This window comes from Dama dama, chromosome 3, assembly GCF_033118175.1.
Source record: "Dama dama isolate Ldn47 chromosome 3, ASM3311817v1, whole genome shotgun sequence".
Classification (NCBI taxonomy): Eukaryota; Metazoa; Chordata; class Mammalia; order Artiodactyla; family Cervidae; genus Dama; species Dama dama.
In genome coordinates this window covers 43,060,640-43,076,776 of record NC_083683.1, presented here as the reverse complement: position 1 = coordinate 43,076,776, position 16,137 = coordinate 43,060,640, and the positions used below count along the sequence as shown (strand labels likewise).

The 16,137-nt window shown below is 46.5% G+C and overlaps 1 protein-coding gene across 1 annotated transcript; it reads left to right on the top strand.

Annotated features, from left to right (window-relative positions):
- The first annotated feature begins 67 nt into the window (after nt 1-67).
- AMHR2 (anti-Mullerian hormone receptor type 2) lies at nt 68-6,923 on the top strand. The gene is made up of 11 exons (XM_061126893.1): nt 68-623; nt 906-1,088; nt 1,293-1,484; nt 1,748-1,828; nt 1,973-2,091; nt 2,206-2,436; nt 3,779-3,893; nt 4,033-4,205; nt 4,379-4,526; nt 4,696-4,832; nt 6,587-6,923. The coding sequence occupies exons 1-11, from the start codon at nt 392-394 to the stop codon at nt 6,794-6,796; spliced, it is 1,821 nt and encodes a 606-aa protein (XP_060982876.1). The 5' UTR covers nt 68-391; the 3' UTR covers nt 6,797-6,923.
- Nucleotides 6,924-16,137: the final 9,214 nt, after the last annotated feature.

Below are 16,137 nucleotides of genomic sequence, written 5' to 3'. Positions count from 1 at the left end.
ATAACATCAAATTTACCTTCATACACCTATTTTCAATGTGATTTAAAAAAAAAACAAAAAACTAATTTTATACAGCTGCTTTCCTGACCCTTGAGTTTAGAAAATGAGGTCAACTTGAAGTCTAGGCTGTGAAGCCTCTCTGTGCCCAGGGAACTGCAGATCTGAGCCCACAAAATAAGAGCTAGAAGGGCTTTGGGGAACAGATGAATGGTTCTGAGCACTTAACCTCACTTGGGTTTCCAGCCTGGGAAGAGCTGACAGCAGCCAGCACTTTTTCCTAGGGTCAGCGAAGGGCAGAGGTTTGGCATCACTCTCTGTTCTCAGTGGGAACCCTAAGGCCCCCTCCTCCCACTTTACAGAGTAAAGAGGAGGTGGCTGAACAGAGGAAGATATGAGCCTGGTTCTCTGCTCCTCCCTGTCTCTCCCTGCTTTTCCCCACACCCATCCTCTCCCCCACAGCAGCCGTCTCCCCCACAGAGACGGGGAAGAGGGAGGGCGGTGGAGTTGGGGGCTGAAGGATCAGAAGCCCCACGGTGCCCTGTGTCTGAAGGAAGCTCTGGCCAGGGACAGCATGATGCTGGGGATCCTGGGGCTCTGGGCACTGCTTCCCACAGCTGTGCAAGGTAAGTGTCTACAGGGAGAAGCAGGGTCTTTCCAGCCACCCGTCACAGGAGGGAGCACTTGAAGAGTGATGAGTGGAGTGGGTGAGTGAGGGTGACGGGTACAGCCAGGTGTTCCCTAGGTGGGGGTCACCTTCCAGGCTTCTGCTGACCCTGTTTCCTCCTGTGGCTTTACCAGGCTAGCTCTACAATACAAAACATGTTTTGTCTCTCTCCCGGCTTCTGTCTCTGCCCCTGCATTCACTCCCATCTTGACCCCTCCCCTCCCCTTACCCTGGCCTGCAGCACCCCCCATCAGGCGGACCTGTGTGTTCTTCGAGGCCCCCGGAGTGCGGGGAAGCACACAGAACCTGGGGAAGCTGCTGGATGCAGGGCCGGGCCCCCCCAGGGTTATCCACTGCCTCTATAGCCGCTGTTGCTTTGGAATCTGGAACCTGACCCAAGACCAGGCCCAGGTGGAGATGCAAGGTGAAGGGCTCAGCATCTGCCAGGCGTACCTGGGTCGGGGAGAGGCTCATCCTGGGCAGGGGTGGCCGCGAGGAGGGCAGGAGAAATGGAAAGTCTGGAGGGAAAGAAAAGGCTGTGACAGATGGAAGGGATGGCCTCTGTGTTCCCAGACCCGTACACACTCTGCCCTCCCTTTCTCTCCTTCTCCCAACCCCTCTGCGTCAGGATGCCGAGATAGCGATGAGCCAGGCTGTGAGTCCCCCCGCTGTGACCCAAGTCCCCGAGCCCAGCCTCGCCCCAGCTCTACTCTCTTCACCTGCTCCTGTGGCGCTGACTTCTGCAATGCCAATTACAGCCATCTGCCTCCTCTGGGGAGCCCTGGGACACCTGGTTCCAAGGGCCCCCAGGCCATCCCAGGTAGCCACTCAAGGTCCTGGAGCCAGGTGGGGGCTGGGGCCCAGGTTAGATGAGAGGTTAGAACCAGGGCCAATTCTTACCCTACCACTGTCCTAAGCTTCCCTCCTCCTGGCCTTGAGAAGTTGGTTGCCCTGGTGACTGGGAGATAAGGGGGCTTGTGACCGGGGTGGGGGTGGGTAGAGAAGCAATTCTCTGAGGAGAGGGAGAGAAGCAGAGAGCAAGGTTTGGGGCAGGGCTCACCCGGCCTTCTTTCTTGCTCTAAGCTCCAGGAGAGTCCGTCTGGATAGCGCTGCTGCTGCTGGCACTCCTGCTGCTGCTGCTGCTGCTGAGCAGCAGCATCTTGGGTACTACTCTGGCCCACCACCCCTTGTGAGCCCCCCTGAAGGCATTGCCCCAGCGCTCCGACCCCTCTCCAGGCTCCCCTGACCCCCATCACTTCCCAGTCTCCATGCCTGGGTACCTGACCCCAAGGCTGTTCTCTGCCTCAGCCCTGCTGCAGCGGAAGGCCTGCCGAGTGCAAGGTGGGCCAGAGCCAGAGCCAGAGCCAGAGTCAGGCAGGGACTGGAGCGCTGAGCTGCCGGAGCTGCCTGAGCTACGCTTCTCCCAGGTGCCCAGGGATGGCGGGGAGGGGGCCTTTGGGCACTCCCAGAGAGTGTGCTGGAGAGGAAGCTCGGCCCTGTGAACTCGGCAAGATCCAAACCCAGCACCGTGTCCCCACCAGGTCATACGGGAAGGAGGTCACGCAGTGGTGTGGGCTGGGCAGCTGCAAGGCAAGCTGGTAGCCGTCAAGGCCTTCCCCCTGAGGGCTGTGGCTCAGTTCCAAGCTGAGAGAGCATTGTACGAGCTGCCAGGCCTACAGCATGACCATATTGTCCGCTTTATCACCGCCAGCAGGGGCAGCCCTGGCCCCCCGCCCTGCGGGCCCCTGCTGGTACTAGAACTGCACCCCAAGGTGAGGACTGAGGAATGTATGTGTGTGGGAAGGCGGGGCGGGGAGTGGTGGCAGCTAGGCCCTGTTCAGACTTGTTCCTCTGCTATAGATTGCCTTTTCTCTAGAACATTACATATGCTTTTTTATTGTTTTTTCTTTTTATTATTATAAGTGGCACTTGCTAATATTTTTGACTTACAATATATAGACAAGGAAAGGGAGAAATCAAAACAATTCATATTCCCGACCTTAAGGAAAACCAATGTTAAAGACAGATCTCTGGGCATAGACTTCCAAACTCATTCGTCTATTCATTCAACTAATGTTGATGAACAATATGTTGCTGGGAAAAACACACCCAGCCCCTGCCTTTTCCAGATTTTACAGAGTAGAAGGGGAGACAGAAGGGGATCAAGCAAACACAAAAAGAAATGTAAAGTGTCAAGTGAATTAAGTGCTGAAAGCAAAGGTCCTATAAGAAAAGGGAAAAAAAAGGAAAAAAAAAAAAAAAAAGAAAAGACTAAGGAGGTGTAACTCAAAGGGAGAATCATGAACAAAAAGGATGAAGAGACACAGATGGGCAGGGGCCACACCGCACCAGCCTTGTAGGCCTCTAAGGACTTGGGATATCATCACCTACAGTTCCTCCACCTCTGAAATCTTGAGTTCTGGGAAGTCTCTTCTTTGACCATATACCTCACAGCCCAGCTCAAAAATCACCACTTTTTTTGGTTTTGTTTAACTTTCTGGGCACGCTGGAAGCGCTCAATAATGTCTGCAGAATGAGGGACTCCATTGCTCCTTTCCTCCCAGCTGCTCCACACCGGCTGCTCTCCTACCCAGTGGCCCGCCCCATCCACGCCCTGCTACAGGGTGGGGGTGACACCCCAGGCCAGGTGGTTCATGCGGGTGCCCCTACTTAGCCTGCTCTGCCTCTTCTGTTTCTGTCTTTATCCCAAGTCCTGTGAGGCAGTATAAGTTGGTTAAAGGTGAATGATGCTGGCAGTCAGACTGCTGGGGGGTCAGGTTGTACTACTCTCTCGCCCAGGGATTTCCAGCAAGCTCCTCATCCGTAAAACAGGAATGACAGGCGTACCCACCTCCCAGGGTTGTAGTGAGGGTTACAGGAGGCCTGGCACATGCCAAGTGCTCAGGACACTTAAACTAGAGCTGCTATTTTTCCTGCCAGTCTGAGTGATGTACACCGTCACTCCTGCATTGCCTGCTGCCTTGCTCTGGGCGTGTCGTGTGTTAAGTCTGCTGGGAGACGAGGGGGGAAGTCTGACAATTGACCCCTGCTCGCTGGGGTGAATCAGCGTCCTCCAGCTTTGTGTGTCCCCCTCTTCTCTCTGCTTCTCCCCAGGGCTCCCTGTGCCACTACTTGACCCAGCACACCAGTGACTGGGGCAGTTCCCTGCGGATGGCACTGTCCCTGGCGCAGGGCCTGGCATTTCTCCATGAGGAACGTTGGCAGGATGGTGGGTGAGCTGGGGGCCGGAAGCCATGGGAGTCAGGAGCCATGCTGCTGTTTCTGATTTTCCCTTAGCTTGGAGGGGAAGGATTGGGTCAAAAAGACAAAGGAAGATCCGTGCCCCTTCAGCCTGGCTTCTCCCACAGGCCAGTATAAACCAGGTATCGCCCACCGAGACCTGAGCAGCCAGAACGTACTCATTCGGGACGATGGGTCATGCGCCATTGGAGATCTGGGCCTCGCCTTGGTGCTCCCTGGCCTCGCCCAGCCCCCAACCTGGGCCCCTACTCAACCCCGAGGCCCGGCTGCCATCATGGAGGTCAGTACTCTGGAGGCAGGTGAGACCCAGGATGGGGGTGCTGCTGATGACGATGCAGCGACCGTGCAGCAGCACCCGGAGCGTACGGGGTGCTTCCTGAGTCTAGTCAGGGGCGTGCTGCGCGGACCAGTGTTGCGGTGAGGGTTGCCATGGAGATGATCCTTGTCGTCCAGGCTGGCACCCAGCGGTACATGGCACCGGAGCTCTTGGACAAGACTCTGGACCTTCAGGACTGGGGTACGGCCCTGCGGCGAGCTGACGTCTACTCTCTGGCTCTGCTCTTGTGGGAGATCATGAGTCGCTGCCCAGATTTGCGACCTGGTGAGGATGGGTGGGACAGCAGCCTGCTCCCCGCCCCCGTGCCCCACCTGCCCATTCTAGACTCACCTACCTCCTGACCCAGGAAGCTCTACCCTTCTCCCTCTTGGTCTTTCTACAAGAAGGCACCCGTTGGGCTAGCTGACACCTAGCCTCGTGTGCCTTTTCCCAGACAGCAGACCACCACCCTTCCAACTGGCCTACGAGGCAGAACTGGGCAGCGCCCCCACCACCTGTGAGCTGTGGGCCTTGGCGGTAGAGGAGAGGAGGCGCCCTCATGTCCCATCCACCTGGTGCTGCTTTACCACAGTAAGAGGGCGCGGGCTGGTGGGCTAGGGACCTGCAGAGTCTTGACACGGGCTTCAGGGACCTATTCACCAGGACAGCCCACCTGTCCCTATTCCTTCTCCTCTCCCACCACTCCTGGCTTATGTTCAGCTGGAGCTGGGCAAACTTGCTCTGTGCTCCAGTTCATCCCTTTCCACTGTAAGCCTCACATAGCCCGTTCCTGAGACACACACCTTCCTCTTGCTCAGTTTTGCCTTGTCCATCCCTCCTCTCTCCATCATCAGTTTGCCCTATTCCTCAGTTCCTTCCTCCAGGAAGGCCTCCTTGGCTTTGCTTCTGGTCTGAGCTCTGCCCCCAAGAGGGTTGCTTTCCTGGTACATTGGAGCCCAATATTTGTTTTTTAACATTTTTTAAAAAGTATTTATTCATTTGTTATTTTTGTGTATGCTGGTCTTCACTGGGGCGCTTGGGCTTTCTCTAGTTGCAGCACGCAGGCTGCTCATTGCGGTGGCTTCTCTTGTTGAGGAACACAGGCTCTGGGCCAGCGGACTTCCCTAGTTGTGATGTATGGGCTTATTTGCTCCATGCCATGTGGAATCTTCCCGGACCAGGGATCAAACCTGTGTCCCTTGCATAAATTGGCAGGTGGATTCTTAACCACTGTACCACCAGGGAAGAATAAATTAAAAAACATTTACTTATTTGGCTGCATCTTAGTTGTGGCACATGGGATCTCTGTTGCGTCATGCGAGATCTTTCATTGGGGCACACAGACTCTCTAGTTGTGTTCCTTGGGCTCTGGAGCACACAGACTTAGTAGATGTGGCTTCTGGGCTTAGTTTCTCCAAGGCATGTAGGATCTTAATTCCCCCACCAGGAATCGAACCTGTGTCCCTTGAATAGCAAGGCAGATTCTGAACCACTGGACCACCAGGGAAGTCCCCTGGAGCCCAATATTTAATCCAATAATTTCTCATTCTGTCTTACACCTCTGTGTTTCTGTCACAACCGAATTAAAGCCAGAACTAAGGATAAGGGTTAAAGCAGTGGCTGAATAGTGAAATTTCAGGGTTTCTGCATAAAACAGTTTCCTTACAGGAGGCCCCTTCCCCTGTGACCTGATCTGATGTTTCCACTGCACAAGTGTCTGATGGGTTTGGTAACAAAGGCCCGGGTATTGTTTGCAGAAGACCCTGGCTGCCTGAGAGAAAGGAGCAGTTAAACCATTAATTAGCCTGAACTAGCATCTCAATGGCACCCCACTCCAGTACTCTTGCTCCTGGTAGGCTGCAGTCCATGGGGTCACGAAGAGTCAGGATGTGGCTGAGCGACTTCACTTTCACTTTTCACTTTTATGTATTGGAGAAGGAAATGGCAACCCACTCCAGTGTTCTTGCCTGGAGAATCCCAGGGATGGGGTCACACAGAGTCGGACATGACTGAAGTGACTTAGCAGTAGCAGTTCCATCTCAGAGGAAAAGGTAGACTCTTTGGAGAGAACTTTTCTCGTAAGAGAGGAGATGAGGGGATACTCTTTCTGCCCTCTTCTGATGCCTATGTCAGAAGCTTTCTCTATCTCCTTTATACTTTAATAAAACTTTATTACACACACACACACAAAGAGAGGAGATGAAAGGCATGATTTGGGTGAAGGGGAGGAAGGAAGCTCTAGGAGGGAACAGGAGTGTTGAGACCTGGGCCATCAAGGATGCCTTTTAACGCTGGGGCCACTCAGGGTCCTGCAGTAAAGCCTGCTTCCCGGTCGTTCTTTCCAGGACCCTGGTGTCCTGAGAGAGCTCCTGGAGGACTGCTGGGATGCAGACCCGGAAGCACGGCTAACAGCTGAGTGTGTGCAGCAGCGCCTGGCTGCCCTGGCCTGTCCTGAGGAGGCCCACCCCTCCCCTGAGGGCTGTGCACGGGACTGCTCACCTTGCTGCCTTGAAGACCATCTCTCCAATCCTCCCGTCTGCCTTTCTCCCTCGTAGGCTGCAGCTGAGTGCCTGCCACGTCACTGTTCAGCAAGGCCCTTTTCCCAGAAATCCTCAACCTACCTGGACTACTTCTCCTGTGTAAATATGCATTTATGTAGAATCTGTGTTTGTTGTTGTTCAGTCGCTAAATTGTATCTGACTCTTCGCGACTCCATGGACTGCAGCATGCCAGGCTCCTCTGTCCTCCACTATGTTCTGGAGTTTGCTCAAATTCACATCCATTGAGTTGGTGATGCTATCTAACCATCTCATTCTCTGCTGCCCCTTTCTGCTTTTGCCTTCAATTTTTCCCAGCATCAAGGTCTTTTCCAATGAGTTGGCTCTTTGTGTCAGGTGGTCAAAGTATTGAAGCTTCAGCTTCAGCATCAGTCCTTCCAATGAATATTCAGGACTGATTTCCTTTAGGATTGACTGGTTTGATCTCCTTGCAGTCCAAGGGATTCTCAAGAATCTTCTCCAGCACCACAGTTCAAAAGCATCAATTAATTCTTCTTGCTCAGTCTTCTTTATGATCCAACTCTTATATCCATACATGACTACTGGAAAAACCATAGCTTTGATGATATGGACTTTTGTCAGATATGGATTTTGATGTCTCTGGTTTTTAATATGTTGTCTAGGCTTGTCATAGCTTTCCTTGTAAGGAGCAAGCATCTTTTAATTTCATGGCTGCAGTCACCATCTGCAGTGATTTTGGAGCCCAAGAGAAGAAAATCTATGACTGCTTCCACTTTTTCCCCTTTTATTTGCCATGAAGTGATGGGGCCAGATGTCATAATCTTAATTTTTTGAATGTTGAGTTTTAAGCCAGCTTTTTCATTCTCCTCTTTCACCCCTCATCAAGAGGCTCTTTAGTTCCTCTTCACTTTTCTGCCATTAGAGTGGTATCATCTCCATATTTGAGGCTGTTGATATTTTTCCCAGCAATTTTGATTCCAGCTTGTGATTCATCCAGCCTGGCATTTCACATGATGTACTCTGTATATAGGACTTCCCTGGTGGCCATGTATTTTCCCCATAATTTAGTTTAAACAGCACTCTTTGAATAATCTTTAAACGTAAGTTTCATTTTGTCTTGCCTCTGCTCAACAGTCCACTTGCCTTTTTTGTGACAATGCTGTGAGCACTATTTACAGAGGAGGAAACCAAGGACTCAGAGAAGTTTAGAATGTGTCCAAGGTCATACAGATTTTAAATAACAAAGAAAGGATTTTCAGCCATTAAAAGTGAAGTTTATGCTGGAAATAGAACTGTCATGTGACCCAGCAATCCCACTGCTGGGCATACACACCGAGGAAACCAGAACTGAAAGAGACACGTGTACCCCAATGTTCATTGCAGCACTGTTTGCAATAGCAGGACATGGAAGCAACCTAGATGTCCATCGGCAGACAAATGGATAAGCAAGCTGTGGTACATGTACACAATGGAATATTACTCAGCTATTAAAAAGAATGCATTTGAATCAGTTCTAATGAGGTGGATGAAAATGGAGCCTATTATACAGAGCGAAGTAAGTCAGAAAGAAAAACACCAATACAGTATATTAACACATATATATGGAATTTAGAAAGATGGTAACCATGACCCTATATGTGAGACAGTGGAAGAGACACAAATGTAAGGAACAGACTTTTGGACTCTGTGGGAGAAGGCGAGAGTGGGATGATTTGAGAGAATAGCATTGAAATGTGTATATTATCAATGTGTGAAACAGATGCCAGTCCAGGTTCGATGCATGAGACAGGGTGCTCAGGGCTGGTGCACTGGGATGACCCTGAGGGATGGGATACAGAGGGAGGTGGGAGGGGGGGATCGGGATGAGGAACACATGTAAATCCATGGCTGATTCATGTCAATGTATGGCAAAAACCACTACAATATTGTAAAGTAATTAGTCTCCAACGAATAAAAATAAATGGAAAAAAAAAAATATCCAACCAAAACTGTCAAGATTACAAAAACTAAGTCTGAGAAACTAGCACAACCAAGAGGAGCCTAAGGAGACACACGACCTCTTGGATAAAATCCTGGAATAGAAAAAAGGACATTGGGTAAAAACTGAGGAAATATGAATAAAGTATGGAGTTAATAATCATGAATCAATATTGGCTTATTTGGGTAACAAATGTACCATACTAATGTAAGAGTTATCAATAGGGGAACAGGGTATGGTGAATATGAAAACTCTGTATTACCTTCTCAATTTTTCTGTAACTCTAAAGCTGTTCTGAAAAAATAAAGCTTATTAAAAAAAAAACAAAAACTATGACTTGCTTCAAAACTGTGGAGAGGTCATAAACAAAAAAAACAAGGAGAAAAAAAAAGAAACAAGGGGAGGGTTGTCGTAAGCATTACAATGTTTACTGACAATATTCTTGAGTGGATGTGCTGTAATATGTTGTATTGGAGGGATCACTAACAGAAAATTCAGAAAATCTAGATTATAATCTTGGCTCTTCTAACTCTGAACTCTTAAAAGAGTTTATTTAATTTTCTCAGGAAGTTGAATGAATGATTCTCTTAAATAATTTCTAACCCTATAATTCCACAATTCTATGATAAAATATTAAAGTCCCAGTTTTAAAGACTACTTCAAAAAAACCAAAAAGACTACTTCACCAAATGCAGTATATAACTAGTATGGCATTGCCATGATTAGTGATTCCATACTCATGGAGATGCAGTATACATATAAATAAACTTCTAATAAACTTGGAAACATAAATCTATGAATAGAATGGCTCATGGGAGGGAAACTGTGTAGCTGAAGACAGGGGTTGTGAACAACAACAAAAAAGACTGATTTTTTACTATCTTTTTTTTAACCTCTTCAATTTTGAATTTTTTGCATATTTTGTATATTAAAATTACATGTTTACTTACTAATTTAAAATGTCTGTGCCTCGTAAAAAAAAAAAAGACTGGATGGAAATATTCCAAAATAATAATTAGTGATTCTGTTTGGTGATGGGACCTCAAAAGTAGTCTTCTTTTTCCTTCTACTTTTCTGTGTTTTCCAAGTTTTCTTTAAGTCTTATGAATTCCTTACAGGATCTAGGAAAAATATGTAAATGAAAATGCTCTCACCAGAAAAATTCTTAAAAAAACAAACATAGGTCACTTACAGCGCCCTCTTTTGGCACTGAGGGACATGATTTGTAGCATATTTTGTGCTTGTTGATACACTGTTTGCCGAAGTTGTTTCATTTGTGACCATCATATTCTCACCTAGTCTGTAATGGGAAGCATGGAGAGCATGGAGGAGCACAGTTTATGTTCTTTCTGGTTTGTTATAGCACCCAGTTCAGGAGTCAGCACACAGCCTGAATCCTGAGTTCCTAACCTGCATCTGCCACTAACTAGGGTAGAATCTGCAATATGCCATTTCTCCTTTTTTTCCCCCCACTTTTCCCTTTTTGGCATGCAGGATCTTAGTTCCCTCACCAGGGATTGAACCCATGCCCCCTGCTCTGGAAACACAGTTTTCACTAGACCAACAGGGAAGTCCCCGCGCCCCTCCCCCCTTTTTTTCTTTTGTCCTGTGCCACAGTTTAACACCTTCACATACTGCCATAGGCCTGCCTACCTATAGTTGTTAGAGAGCAAGCAGCAGATGTCTCATGCTGCTTTATATTTCTATAGTGCCTTCCTCAGGTCTAGGAAAATAACTACAAATATTCTATATCTTCAGCCTCTTCTCTGAATGTCCTCTTTTCTTTCCCCCACCTGTTAAAATGAACCTTGCTTTTCCTGGAGTGTTAACTGTTTTTTCTTTCACATATACTGGAGGAAGGTGGATATTTTCCTTGCTCTCTGTTGCTGCTTCTAGACCATTCTCTTTCTCATTAAAAATCCAAGCTTCTCTGAAATGCATGCCTTCAGACCACATGATCTGTTACTTTACCTTGTTGTGGTTATTTGCAGACCTCCTGGTCACTCGTGTATTTGTTGAATATTTTAGCATTTGCTCAAAGTCTCTTTCTTTTCATCATTACTTTTATCATCATTCTTGGTGACTTAAGTCACTATGTAGATAATCTACTTAATCCTTTCATCTTGACCTTTTTCCTTCTAACAAGATTTTCCTTTACCACCTTAGCCACCAAATCTATTTTAAGCATTCCATTCTTTGGGTACCAACTCCTGCCTTTTCAGCTCAGTTACTCTAGAAAGCCTCTATTGGCACATCCAATCCATTCACCCTGCCACTTTTCCACTATTCATCTCACCTCTTATGTTTTTCCTTCCTTGTTCAGTTTATCTTCCATGGTCTTTCATCATAATCGCTACACTCTCAACAGTCTTGCCCCTCTCTCCATTTCTCTTACATTTTGCAGGCAAACCCCATCCCAAGTTAAATCCAGTTCTCTTCCTATTTCACAGCTGTACCCAAGCATTGGTATTTAACTGGAAGAAGCTACCACCTCTGCTGACCGGCCTCACTTTACATGTGGCCCACAGACTTCAAGTCAGCCCTCCATACTGCCCAACAATCCTAATACAGTACCCTAGTTAATTCATTTGCACTTTCTGAGACGACTATTTCTGACCTTCTCCCTCCACCTCACTCTCAACTGATAATCTTGCTTCTTATTTCCCTGAAGAAAAAAAAGATCAGGAGCAAGCAGCAGAGTCACATTTTTCCCCTCACTAAATCTACTAATGAATGCATTTACATCTAGATCTGTGGACTCTGATTTCCCTCCTATAACAATAGTAACAGCTAACACATGTAGTCTAGGGCTTACTATATGTTCAGCAGTGTTTGGAGTCCTGCATATATTAAGTCATTTAATCCTCACTATGAATTAAGTATTATTATTATCCCTCACTTTAGAGATGGGAACTGAAACATGGAACTTTCTTTTGAATTACCTTGTCCAAGGTTACAAAGAAAGTATTCTGGATTTAGAGTATAAGCAGATAGGGTAGAGGGATCCCTGGAGAAAGAGAACCAAGCATGACTTTCCTGACACAAGAGAAGTCATTTTTGGCCTAAGCCATTTTGTGATCTAACCTTGGCCACAGTGCTTGTCCTTGAACAGGTCTCAGTATTTAATTATCTTAAAGGAAGTGAGGGAATGCAGGAATGAAAGAAAAGCAGTCAAGAAACAATAGTTCAGGGTAAGTATCCTGGAGGTCCAGTGGCTAAGACTGTATTCCTAATGCAGGGGGCCTGGATTCAATCCCTTGTCAGGGAACTATATCCCACATGCCACAGCTAAAGATCCCATATGCCATGATTAAGAACTGGTACAGCCAAATAAATAAATTTTTTTTTAAAAAAAAGAAAAAATAATCCAGGGATAAAACAGAGCCCCAGTTCCTCCTTAAGGGGTATACATAACACTCTGATACATGTCTTTGAGTTCTGCCGGCTCCCACCAAGCTGGAGAATAGACTGATGATGTTGACCTTTTCTGACCCTCATGACTTCAACCAACTAAAGCTTGGCTCTGTCAACCTTTGACCCACTTCTATGCTGAATTCTCTTCTGTTCACACCCCTTCATGAATATTCATGTGCTCTTAGCTTAAAACTTCCCCAATTTTGCTGTCCAGGGAAACACTACTTTGGGACAGATTCCCAGTGTTCTTCTTACTTGCTGCAGGCAATAAATCCTTCCTTCTTCTATGGCTTGGTTGTGTCTTTTGGCTTGACACCTACCAAGAGGTGAACCGAGTTTTCAGGTAACAAGAGCTCATTCTTGGTACTTCCCTGGTGGGCCGGTGGTTAAGCGTCTGCCTGCCAATGCAGGGAACACGGTTTTGATCCCTGATCTGGGAAGATCCCACATGCCGCAGAACAACTAAGCCTGTGTGCCACAACTACTGAAGACCATGCATCCTAGATCCTGTGCTCCACAATAAGAGAAGCCACCGCAACGAGAGGCCTGAGAACCTCAAGTTGAGAATAGCTGCTGCTTGCCATAACTTGGGAAAGCCCACGCGTGGCAGCGAGGACCCAGCACACCCCAAAATAAATAAATTTAATTAAATTAAAACAAGGAAATACACTACAATGGGAAAAAGTCTCTTCAGCAAGTGGTGTTGGAAAAGTTGGACATCTGCATGTAAATCAGTGAAGTCAGAACACACCCTTACACCAACCACACACACACACACACACACACACACACACACACAAGGTTCATTCTTTCAGCCACTACATTGTATTAAGTGAACTGTCCTATCTAGGGTCAATGTTTTCTCCTGTAAACTTGAACCCCTTTTTTCCTGGTCACTTAGGAACTTTGCTCCTTCAGTTAACCCTTCCATTTTTCTCTCTACTGGATGATTCCCATCAGTTTAAAAACATGCTTTAAATTCTCCCATCTTAAAAAGTCCTTCCCAGACTGCCCAGCCTCCTCTTTTCCTCCATCCTCTTATGATTACTGCTCCATTTCTCTGCTTCCTTGCTTACTAACACTGCTTGGAAGAATCACTTTTATTTGCTGCCTCCACCTTCTCACATGTCATTCTCTCCTCAAATTGTGGCAGGCAAAATTTCATCCCTAGAATGTAATTAAAACCACTCTTAAAAAAACTCACTATTCTTCAAAATCCAATGGCCAGTTCTCAGTCTGCCTCCTACACAATTTATCAGCAGCATTTAAACATTTGATAGCTTCTTCCTTGAATCCTTTCTTCACACTTTTCCTCAGATTTCCCACTTACTCACTGGGAAAGGGAACAATCTGTATCCTTTCTGTATCCTTTGCTCACTTTTCTTGCCAATTTCTAAATACTGGCAGGCTGGAGTTCAAGTTCTGGGCCTTTTTTCCTACTCTGGCTTACCCATGCCCCCTCGCCGACCTTACTAGCTCCTTTAGATACGTTCATAACTCTGGATTGTTTTCTCCTCAGACCAGACCTCTTCCTGAGCACCGAACTGCCTTCTCAACATTTCCACTTGGATATCTGATAGGCTTCCTAAACTTAACCTTGTCCAAAAATACTTATGTCTACTCCTCCCCCATCTTCATCTCAGAAAATGACACCATTATTTTCCACTCAATATTCTTGGGTTTATTCTTGATTTCTCTATTCCTTTCACCTCTACATCCAGACCAAGCCTTTAGCTAAGCTCTACCTTAAAAACAACAACAACAACCCACTAAATCAACTATACTTCAATTAAAAAAAATACCCAGAATCTGGGGGCTTCCCTTGTAGTTCAGTTAGTAAAGAATCTTCCTGCAATGCAGGAGATCCGGGTTTGATTCCTGAGTCAGGAAGATCCCCTGGAGAAGGAAATGGCAACCCACTCCAGTATTCTTGCCTGGAGAATCCCACAGACAGAGGAACCGGGCAGGCTACAGTCCATGGGGTCGCAAGAGTTGTACACGACTTAGCGACTACACTACCACCAACACCACCACCACCATCCAGAGTCTGACCCTTCTGATCATCTCTACAACTTCCATCCAGGCCACCACCATTCTCCCTTGAACCACAGCAGCAACCTCCTAACTGGGTTCCCTGCTTTACTTTAACCATCTCTCTCTATTTTGTTCTTTTATTACACAGTAGCCATAATAATAATAATATATATATTATATAACATTTAATATATAATATATATTATATAACATTAATATATATAATATATAACATTTATATAATAATGTTATTATATATTTATTTATATTCTGCCTCAACCACCAAGATATTACCTCTATGAAGGCAAGGATTTTTTCTCCTGTGTTTTCACTCTGTCCCCAGTACCCAGCTAGCTTGAGAAGTATTTGTTGAATGAATGAATGAATGACAGAAGCATGGTAAGTCATTAAAGACTTAATGAATGAGCAATATAAGCTTTAAAAGCATTATCTAATGCTTTTTAAATAATCTGAGTTTAGGGAATTCCCTGGTGGTCCTGTGGTTGGACTCTGTACTTCTACTTCAGGGGGCATGGGTTTGATCCTGATCAGAGAACTAAAATCCTGCAAGCTAGGCTTCCCTCATGGCTTAGTGGTAAAGAATCTGCCTGCTAATGCAGGAGACATGGGTTCGATCCCTGGTCCAAGAAGATCCCACATGCTGCAGAGCAACTAAGCCCAGGAACCACAACTATTGAGCCTGTGTTCTAGAGCCTGGGAACCTCAACTACTGAGCCTACGTGCTGCAGTTACTGAAGCCTGGGAGCCCTAGAGCCGTGCTCTGCAATGAGACGCCACTGCAATGAGAAGCCTGCACACCGCAACTAGAGAGTAGCCCCCATGCAAACCCCCACAACTAAAGAAAAACCCACGCAGTAATGAAGACCCACCACAACCAAAAATAAATCAAATAATTAAAATCCCACAAGCTGCACAGTGCAGTAAAAAAAAAAAAAAAAGAAATCTGAGTTTCAATCTGAGGAAGAATTTCCCAACTAGCAGGTAAGTGAAGAGAGGTATGGAGGATATTGGCAATCTATAAGGGTCCTGCAGGGAGATTAAAAATCATCCTGAGTGAAAGTTGTTTAGTCGCGTCCGACTCTTTGTGACCCCACAGACTATACAGTTCATGGGGATCTCCAAGCCAGAATACTAGAGTGGGTAGCCTTTCCCTTCTCCAGGGGATCTTCCCAACCCAGGGATCGAACCCAGGTCTCCGGCATTGCGGGCGGATTCTTTACCAGCTGAGGCACAAGGGAAGTCGAAGAATACTGGGAATCACCTGAATCTAACAATAATAGTTCTTAATATAAATGAGAATCAAGATACTACTACATGGTAGCATATAAGTGCTTATTATGTGACAGATACACAATTATCTCATCACAACTCTATGAGGTAGGTACCACTGCCACTGTTTTACAAATGAGGAAATTGATGATCCAAGGGGTTAACTTATTCAAGGTCACACATAAGTGTCAAAGTCACGATTTGAATCCAGGTCTGTCTGACGACTCCAGAACCATTATGCTCTATTCCTCCCTTTGTTCATTCATTTATTCATGTAGTTATTTAACAGTTTATTCATTGATACCCTCCTAGGTACCAGGCACTGTGTGAACTGTTAACTGTGAAGTGTTCTTCCTTTCAAGAAGCTTACAGTCGAATGCAGGAAGCTAACATAAAGTAACTACTCATTCATGCATGATTATAAGCTGAGATAGATATGCTAAAGGAAAGGCAAGGTTCTACAACAAAGGAGTTTACCTGACTAGAGTATCAAGGAGGCTTCCCTGAAGAAGTGATCCTGGAGCTGAGAGCTGATGAATGAGCAGGAGTTAATCAGGCAAAGTGGTGAGAACGGAGAGCATTCCAGGCTGCAGGGGCAGCAAGTGCAAAAGCCCTCCTACAAAAGGAACCAAGATTTTCTGCAGGGAAGAAAGAGGCCTAG